The following is a 9235-nucleotide window of genomic DNA, read 5'->3' as shown; positions in this document are numbered from 1 at the left end:
GATCTGGAGCCGAGTGGTCCTGGTGGAACCCAAACTGGGCATCTGTGAGCAGGTTATTGGTGAGTAAGTGCCGCTTGATAGCACTGTCGACGACACCTTCCATCATTTTGCTGATGATTGAGAGTAGACTGATGGGTTGGTAATTGGCCAGATTGGATTTGTCCTGCTTTTTATGGACAGAACATACCTGGGCAGTTTTCCACATTGTCGGATAGATGCCAGTGTTGTAGCTGTACTGGAACAGCTTGGCTAGAGGCGCAGCTAATTCTGGAGCACAAGTCTTCAGCACGACAGTCGAGATGTTGTAGGGGCTCATAGTCTTTTCTCTATCCAGTGCGCTCAGCCATTTCTTGATATCACGTGGAGTGAATCGAATTGGCTGAAGACTGGTTTCTGTGATGGTGGGGACTGCAGGAGGAGCCGATGTGGATCATCCACTCGGCACTTCTGGCTGAAGATGGTTGCAAACGCTTCAGCCTTGTCTTTTGCACTCATGTGCTGGGCTCGGTCATCATTGAGGATGGGGATATTCATGGAGCCTCCTCCTTTCATTAATTGTTTAATTGTCCATTCACGACTGGACGTGGCAGGACTGCAGAGCTTTGATCTGAACGTTGATTGTGGGATTGCTTAACCCTGTCTATAGCATGCTGCTTCCGCTGTTTAGTATGCATGTAGTTGCACCTTCCCCAGGTTGGCACCTCATTTTTAGATATGCCTGGTGCTGCTCCTGACATGCTCTTCTACACTCCTCATTGAACCAGGGTTGGTCGCTTGGCTTGATGGTAATGCTAGAGTGAGGGATATGTCGGGCCATGAGGTTACAGATTGTGGTGGAATACAATTCTGCTGCTGCTGATGGCCCACAGTGCCTCATGGATGCCCAGTTTTGAGCTGCTAGATGTGTTCTGAATCTATCCCATTGGGCACGGTGGCAGTGCCACACAACACGATGGAGGGTGTCCTCAGTGTGAAGACGGGACTTTGTCTCCACAATGACTGCGTGGACAGATGCTTCTGCGACAGGTAGATTGGTGAGGACAAGTCCAGTAGGGTTTTTCCCTCGTGTTGGTTCTCTTACCACCTGATGTAGGCCCAGTCTGGCAGTTATGTCTTTCAGGACTTAGCCAGCTCGGTCAGTGGTGGTGCGACCGAGCCACTCTTGGTGATGGACATTCAAGTCCCCCACCCAGAGTACATTCTGTGCCCTTGCTACCCTCAGTGCTTCTTCCAAGTGGTGTCGCGCACTCATCTCGGAGTCAGAGGTTGTGGCTCATCTGAGGGTCCCCAGGCCCCGCCCCCTGTTCGTAGGCCACGCCCACTGTCCCCAGGCCCCAGTCCAGGCCCCGCCCCCTGTACCCAGGCCCAGCCCCCTGTCCCCACCCCCGTCCCCAGGCCCCGCCCCTGTCCCCATCCCCGCCCCCTGTTTCCAGGCCCCGCCCCTGTTCCCATCCCTGTCCCCAGGCCCCGCCCCTGTCCCCACCCCCGTCCCCAGGCCCCGCCCCTGTCCCCATCCCTGCCTCCTGTTCCCAGGCCCCGCCCCTAACCCCGTCCCCGACACCTGTTCGCAGGCCACGCCCCTTGATTCCAGGCCCCGCCCCCACAGCCGCCATGTTGCCTGCCGCTCGCGCGCTTAGCTTTCGCCGCTTTGTGTCCGCCGCCCCCGGGAGGCCCCGTGTGGCCGTGGTACGTGAGGGAGAACCGGGGGGGGCGGCGGCGAGAGAGGGAGTACCGGGGGGAAGAGTGAGGGAGGGCCCGCTCGGGTGGTGAGGGGACGGATGCAGCGCCGAGCCGCGGGCCCTGACCCCCCGCTGACCCCCCGTTGTGTTTCTGTCCTCAGGTCCTGTCGGGCTGCGGAGTGTTCGATGGCACCGAGATACACGAGGCTTCGGCGTGAGTAACATTTCCCCAAATACTCTGTACCTGCCCTGGGAGTGTTTGATGGGGCAGTGTAGAGGGAACTTTACTCTGTATCTAACCCCCTGTACCTGCCCTGGGAGTGTTTGATGGGACAGTGTAGAGGGAACTTTACTCTGTATCTAACCCATGCTGTACCTGCCCTGGGAGTGTTTGATGGGGCAGTGTAGAGGGAGCTTTACTCTGTATCTAACCCCGTGCTGTACCTGCCCTGGGAGTGTTTGATGGGGCAGTGTAGAGGGAGCTTTACTCTGTATCTAACCCCCTGTACCTGCCCTGGGAGTGTTTGATGGGGCAGTGTAGAGGGAGCTTTACTCTGTATCTAACCCCCTGTACCTGCCCTGGGAGTGTTTGATGGGGCAGTGTAGAGGGAGCTTTACTCTGTATCTAATGTGTGTTGTACCTGCTGCGATGGGCAGTTGTGAGCTTGAGGTTATATTTCTGGCGGGTGGTGTCCTCTCCTGGTGGAATTAATTTGTCCCGTTTTCCCCTGATTTCAGGATTTTGGTTCACCTGAGTCGGGGAGGGGCCGAGGCCAAGATGTATGCCCCCAACATACCGCAGATGCATGTTGTGGATCACGTTAAGGGGGAGCCTTCTGAGGAGTCCCGGTGAGTGTATCCTGCGACAATGGGTGGCCGTGTGTGTGTGCGTGCTTGTGCATTTTGAGCAGCAAAACAGCATTACAGACAGCTCAAGGCTGAGGTCCAACAAAAAACCCGGGACCTAAAGAACAGGTGGTGGATGGAGAAAGCACAGGAGATACAGCAACTGGCCGACAGACATGATGTGTGAGGATTCTTCATTGCAGTCAAGGCCACCTACGGCCTAAACTCCCAAGGCCCCGCCCCACTGCTGGCCAAGAACGGGGAAACACTCATCAAAGATACTGAGGCTGTCAGGGCCCGCTGGAAGGAGCACTTCAAAGATCTCCTCATTTGAGACTCTGCCTTTGACTCGAGTGTTCTTGACTCCATCCTGCAGCATGCTACCCGCCACCACCTCAGTAAAACCCCAGACCTGCATGAGGTAGGAAAAGCCGTAAGAGAGCTTAAAAACAACAAGGCTACGGGAGCGGATGGAATTCCCGCTGAGGCACTGAAGTATGGCGGAGAGGCGCTGTTGGCACGGATATATGACCTCATCTCTCTCATCTGGAGAGAGGAGAGCATGCCGGAAGATCTCAGAGATCGAGTGATTGTGACCATTTTTAAAAAGGGGGACAAGTCCGACTGCGGCAACTACAGGGGAATCTCCCTGCTGTCCGCCACTGGGAAAGTTGTCGCTAGAGTCCTCCTCAACTGTCTTCTCCCTGTGGCCGAGGAGTTCCTCCCGGAGTCACAGTGCAGATTTCGTCCCCTAAGGGGCACAACGGACATGATTTTTGCAGCGCGACAGCTGCAGGAAAAATGTAGGGAGCAGCGCCAGCCCTTATACATGACCCTCTTCGACCTTACAAAGGCCTTTGACACTGTCAACCGCGAGGGTCTATGGAGCGTCGTCCTCCGTTTCGGATGCCCCCAAAAATTCATCGCCATTCTCCGCCTGCTCCATGATGACATGCAGGCCGTGGTCCTTACCAACGGGTCCATTACAGACCCAATGCACATCCGGACCAGAGTCAAACAGGGCTGTGTCATTGCCCCAACCCTCTTCTCAATCTTCCTCGCTGCCATGCTCCACCTCAGTCAACAAGCTCCCCGTTGGAGTGGAACTGAACTACAGAACCAGTGGGAACCTGTTCAACCTTCGCCATCTCCAGGCCAGGTCCAAGACCATTCCAACCTCTTTCGTCGAGCTACAGTACGCGGACGACGCCTGCGTCTACACACACACAGAGGCTGAACTCCAGGACATAGTCGACGTATTTACTGAGGCGTACGAAAGCATGAAGACAAACGTCCTCCACCAGCCTGTCCTCGCCGCACAGCACTGCCCCCCAGTCATCAAGATCCACGGCGCAGCCCTGGACAACATGGGCCATTTCCCGTACCTCGGAAGCCTCTTAGCAACAAGAGCAGGCATTGACGACGAGATCCAACACCGTCTCCAGTGCGCCAGTGCAGGCTTCGGCTATCTGAGAAAGAGAGTGTTTGTTTGAAGACCGGGCCCTCAAAACTGCCACCAAGCTCATGGTCTACAGGGCTGTAGTAATACCCGCTCTCCTGTATGGCTCAGAGACATGGACCATGTACAGTAGACACCAAGACACTGGAGAAATACCACCAAGGATGTCTCCGCAAGATCCTGCAGGTCCCCTGGGAGGACAGACGCACCAACATTAGCGTCCTCGAACAGGCCAACATCCCCAGCATCGAAGCACTTGATCAGCTCCGCTGGGCAGGCCACATAGTCCGCATGCCAGACATGAGACTCCCAAAGCAAGCGCTCTACTCGGAGCTCCTTCACGGAAAACGAGCCAAAGGTGGATAGTGGAAACATTACGAGGACACCCTCAAAGCCTCCCTGATAAAGTGCGACATCCCCACTGACATCTGGGAGTCCCTGGCCCAAGACCGCCCTAAGTGGACGAAGTGCATCCGGGAGGGCGCTGAGCACCTCGAGTCTCATCACCGAGAGCATGCAGAAACCAAGAGCAGGCAGCGGAAGGAGCGTGCGGCAGACCAGACTCCTCACCCACCCTTTCCTTCAACCACTGTCTGTCCCACCTGTGACAGGGACTGTGGTTCTCGTATTGGACTGAGAACTCACTTTTAGAGTGGAAGCAAGTCTTCTTCGATTCCGAGGGACTGCCTATGATGTTGATGATGATGTGTGTGTGGGTGTTGTGTGTGTGAGACTGTCCGGACGCTCTGCGATTTCGGCCTCTCGCGGACCGAGCTGTGTGGTGCCCATTCCGTGACCGTGTGCCCCTTTCCCCCCAGGAACGTGTTGGTGGAGTCGGCCCGGATTGCCCGTGGGAGAATTCTGGACCTGGAGGGGCTGTACGCCCGCGACCACGATGCCATTATAATCCCCGGCGGCTTCGGGGCAGCCAAGAACCTGTGAGTATCGCAGCTCCACTGCTCCATCCGTGGAGCGCAGTCGGCAGCTCCCAGTGTGCCTCCCGGGGCCCCATGGGGGCAGGCTGGAGTGGGGAGGATCTCCATTCAGTCATTAAACTCGACGTTCTGAGGGAGCGCCGCACTGTCGGAGGGGCAGCGCTGCACTGTCGGAGGAGCAGTACTGAGGGAGCGCTGCACTGTCGGAGGGGCAGTACTGAGGGAGCGCTGCACTGTCGGAGGGGCAGTACTGAGGGAGCGCTGCACTGTCGGAGGGGCAGTACTGAGGGAGCGCTGCACTGTCGGAGGGGCAGTACTGAGGGAGCGCCGCACTGTCGGGGCAGTACTGAGGGAGCGCCACACTGTCGGAGGGGCAACGCTGCACTGTCGGAGGAGCAGTACTGAGGGAGCGCTGCACTGTCGGAGGGGCAGTACTGAGGGAGCGCTGCACTGTCGGAGGGGCAGTACTGAGGGAGCGCTGCACTGTCGGAGGGGCAATACTGAGGGAGCGCTGCACTGTCGGAGGGGCAGTACTGAGGGAGCGCCGCACTGTCGGGGCAGTACTGAGGGAGCGCCGCACTGTCGGAGGGGCAGTACCGAGGGAGCGCTGCACTGTCGGAGTGTCTCTCTCTACAATGGCTGTGATTCTGTGTCTGTGTTGCCTCCCAGCTCGAACTTTGCCGTGGATGGGAAGGATTGCCACGTGATTCCTGACATTGAACGGGTTATCACCGAGTTCCACAGGGCCCAGAAACCCATTGGGTGAGTACCGCACCAAACATGGTCAGGGAGCGGGATCACTGAGTGACCGTGTGAGGTTGCTGGATTAACATCAGTAGAGATACAGTCAGTAACACAGGGTGCTGGGCGAGAGGGGTTACTGAGTGACCGTGTGAGGGAGCTGGATTAACTTCAGTAGAGATACAGTCAGTAACACAGGGTGCTGGGGGAGAGGGGTTACTGAGTGACAATGTGAGGGAGCGGGATTAACATCAGTAGAGAGACAGTCAGTAACACAGGGCACTGGAGGAGAGGGGTTACTGAGTGACAGTGTGAGGGAGCTGGATTAACATCAGTAGAGAGACAGTCAGTAACACAGGGCACTGGGGGAGAGGGGTTACTGAGTGACCGTGTGAGGGAGCTGGATTAACATCAGTAGAGAGACAGTCAGTAACACAGGGCACTGGGGGAGAGGGGTTACTGAGTGACAGTGTGAGGGAGCTGGATTAACATCAGTAGAGAGACAGTCAGTAACACAGGGCACTGGGGTAGAGGGGTTACTGAGTGACTGTGTGAGGGAGCTGGATTAACATCAGTAGAGATACAGTCAGTAACACAGGGTGCTGGGGAGAGCGGTATCAGAGGGACAGTGTAGATTAAAATTGCGATGCATGGAAGGCCCGAGCGAGCGAGTAAATCTCTGTCCTGCTTTTATCCATGATTAAAATTGGACCTTTAACCCCTAGCCTAGCCCGGAGCACAGCTGCCCTTTAACCCCTTTCACCTTTGTTCCAGGTTATGTTGCATTGCCCCTGTTCTGGCTGCCAAAGTACTTCCTGGGGTAGAGGTGACTGTCGGCCATGAGGAAGAGGAAGGGGGGAAGTGGCCATACGCAGGGACTGCGGCAGCAATCTGCGCAATGGGAGCGAAGCACATGGTCAGCGAGGTCGATATATCCTTTGCATGTCATTACCTCCCACCCCGGGAGAGGGCTGCTGAGACAGGCTTGGGTTGGGGGGTGGGGTCAGTGGGGGGCTTGCGTTAAGGGGCGGAGGTTGGGGTTATGGGGAGGTCTGTTATGGGGGGAGGGGCAACGGGGTTGGGTAATGGTGGGGAGGAGTAATGGTGGGGAGGAGTACGGGGGAGCGGAGGGATAACTGGTGGTGGAGGTTCCTGGGGAGGGGTAACGGGAGCTGGGTTGGGGCGTGGAGTCGAGCGGTTGGGGCGAGGGGTCGAGCGGTTGGGGCGAGGGGTCGAGCGGTTGGGGCGTGGGGTCGAGCGGTTGGGGCGTGGGGTCGAGCGGTTGGGGCGCGGGGTCGAGTGGTTGGGGCGTGGGGTCGAGTGGTTGGGGCGCGGGGTCGAGTGGTTGGGGCGCGGGGTCGAGTGGTTGGGGCGCGGGGTCGAGCGGTTGGGGCGCGGGGTCGAGCGGTTGGGGCGCGGGGTCGAGCGGTTGGGGCGCGGGTCGAGCGGTTGGGGCGCGGGGTCGAGCGGTTGGGGCGCGGGGTCGAGCGGTTGGGGCGCGGGGTCGAGCGGTTGGGGCGCGGGGTCGAGCGGTTGGGGCGCGGGGTCGAGCGGTTGGGGCGCGGGGTCGAGCGGTTGGGGCGCGGGGTCGAGCGGTTGGGGCGCGGGGTCGAGCGGTTGGGGCGCGGGGTCGAGCGGTTGGGGCGAGGGGTCGAGCGGTTGGGGCGAGGGGTCGAGCGGTTGGGGCGCGGGGTCGAGCGGTTGGGGCGCGGGGTCGAGCGGTTGGGGCGCGGGGTCGAGCGGTTGGGGCGCGGGGTCGAGCGGTTGGGGCGCGGGGTCGAGCGGTTGGGGCGCGGGGTCGAGCGGTTGGGGCGCGGGGTCGAGCGGTTGGGGCGCGGGGTCGAGCGGTTGGGGCGAGGGGTCGAGCGGTTGGGGCGAGGGGTCGAGCGGTTGGGGCGTGGGGTCGAGCGGTTGGGGCGTGGGGTCGAGCGGTTGGGGCGTGGGGTCGAGCGGTTGGGGCGAGGGATTGGGCCGCGGGGTTGAGTGGTTGGGTTGGGGCGCTGTCTCGCTGGGTTGGTTTCTTTAACACTTTCTCACCGTGCTCATGTGGATTCTGAGAATAAAATTGTGACGACCCCGGCTTTCATGTGTGAAACCAAACTTCACCACATCTTCGATGGCATTGGGGAGATGGTACAACGCGTACTGAAACTGACGGGGAAATGAGGCGTCTGCAGTCTAGCACTAGACTCATGATTCTGTGTGTCTGTGTGTGTGTGTGTCTGTGTGTCTGTCGTGTGTGTGTGTGTACGAAATCTATTCTCATCTAATGACTCTGTGGCTGACCTGTGCTCCAGTGGCAGTGATTACAGGGTGATCTGTGGGTTGGCCAGATAGCTGGGACACTCCTGTGCTTGTTTGCGATCTGCCAATATGGCTACATTAATTATGCTGCATCATATTAAGAAATGTAGTTTTCTGTGAGCAGAAATGAAGAATCATGTGAATGTTTTTAGAATTTGGTTCTATTAAATACTGTAATCATTCTGAGATTTGTACACCGTTTTAAACGTTCTCTTTCCCTTGCGAGAGTCCCTGTGCTGCCCGCGGGGGGTCTGGGATGCTACGTCTGAATGCTGGGTCGTGATTCGGTGGCCCTGGGTGAGCAATGTGGTGGGTGCAGTCAATCCTGGGCTCGGGGGTGGGTTCCTGCTCCTGATCACTGCCCAGTGACCCCTGGGTTAGGGAAAGAGAGAGGGGAAATCAGCCAGGGTTCCTGCTCCTGATCATTGCCCAGTGACCCCTGGGTTAGAGTGAGAGAGGGGGAAATCAGCCAGGGTTCCTGCTCCTGATCATTGCCCAGTGACCCCTGGGTTAGAGAGAGAGAGAGGGAAATCAGCCAGGGTTCCTGCTCCTGATCACTGCCCAGTGACCCCTGGGTTAGCGAGAGAGGAAATCAGCCAGGATTCCTGCTCCTGATCATTGCCCAGTGACCTGGGTTAGAGAGAGAGGGGAAATCAGCCAGGATTCCTGCTCCTGATCACTGCCCAGTGACCCCTGGGTTAGCGAGAGAGGAAATCAGCCAGGATTTCTGCTCCTGAAGTCAAATGATAAGGTGACTGGGTGGGTTAAGGTGGTGGGGTGGGGGGCAAGGGACAGAGTGATTGTTTATGCTTCATTATCTCTAACTGAAACAAATAAACCCACTCAGATCGGAAGGAGTCTTGTTGACTGGGGGGCAGTGCTTTGTGGCGGGGGCAGGTTGGTGGAGGACCTTTGTCTTACAGATGTTTAGTGTAAGGCCCATGCTTTTGTACGCCTCGGTGAAGGTGTTGATGATGGCTTGGAGTTTGGCCTCTGAGTGTGCACAGATGCAAGCATCGTCCGCCTACTGTAATTCGATGACAGAGGATGGGACGACCTTGGACCTGGCCTGGAGGCGATGAAGGTTGAACAGGTTCCCATTGGTCCTATAGTTTAGTCCACTCCAGTGGGGAGCTTGTTGACTGAGGTGGAGCATTTCAGTGAGGAAGATTGAGAAGAGGGTTGGGGCGATGATGCAGCCCTGCTTGACCCCGGTCCAGACGTGGATTGGGTCTGTGATGGATCCGCTGGTCAGGATCACGACCTGCATG

At 57.8% G+C, this 9235-nt stretch overlaps 1 protein-coding gene across 1 annotated transcript; it reads left to right on the top strand.

Moving 5' to 3' along the window:
- The first annotated feature begins 1599 nt into the window (after positions 1 to 1599).
- On the top strand, positions 1600 to 8150 carry gatd3 (glutamine amidotransferase class 1 domain containing 3). Its single transcript, XM_070871549.1, has 7 exons — positions 1600 to 1686; positions 1841 to 1893; positions 2418 to 2528; positions 4803 to 4922; positions 5589 to 5681; positions 6435 to 6591; positions 7698 to 8150. The coding sequence occupies exons 1-7, from the start codon at positions 1612 to 1614 to the stop codon at positions 7824 to 7826; spliced, it is 738 nt and encodes a 245-aa protein (XP_070727650.1). The 5' UTR covers positions 1600 to 1611; the 3' UTR covers positions 7827 to 8150.
- The last annotated feature ends 1085 nt before the right edge of the window (positions 8151 to 9235 follow it).

Source organism: Pristiophorus japonicus, unplaced genomic scaffold (genome assembly GCF_044704955.1).
Source record: "Pristiophorus japonicus isolate sPriJap1 unplaced genomic scaffold, sPriJap1.hap1 HAP1_SCAFFOLD_2587, whole genome shotgun sequence".
Classification (NCBI taxonomy): domain Eukaryota; kingdom Metazoa; phylum Chordata; class Chondrichthyes; family Pristiophoridae; genus Pristiophorus; species Pristiophorus japonicus.
Note: the sequence above shows the minus strand (reverse complement) of the source record. Positions and strands in the feature narration are given on the sequence as shown.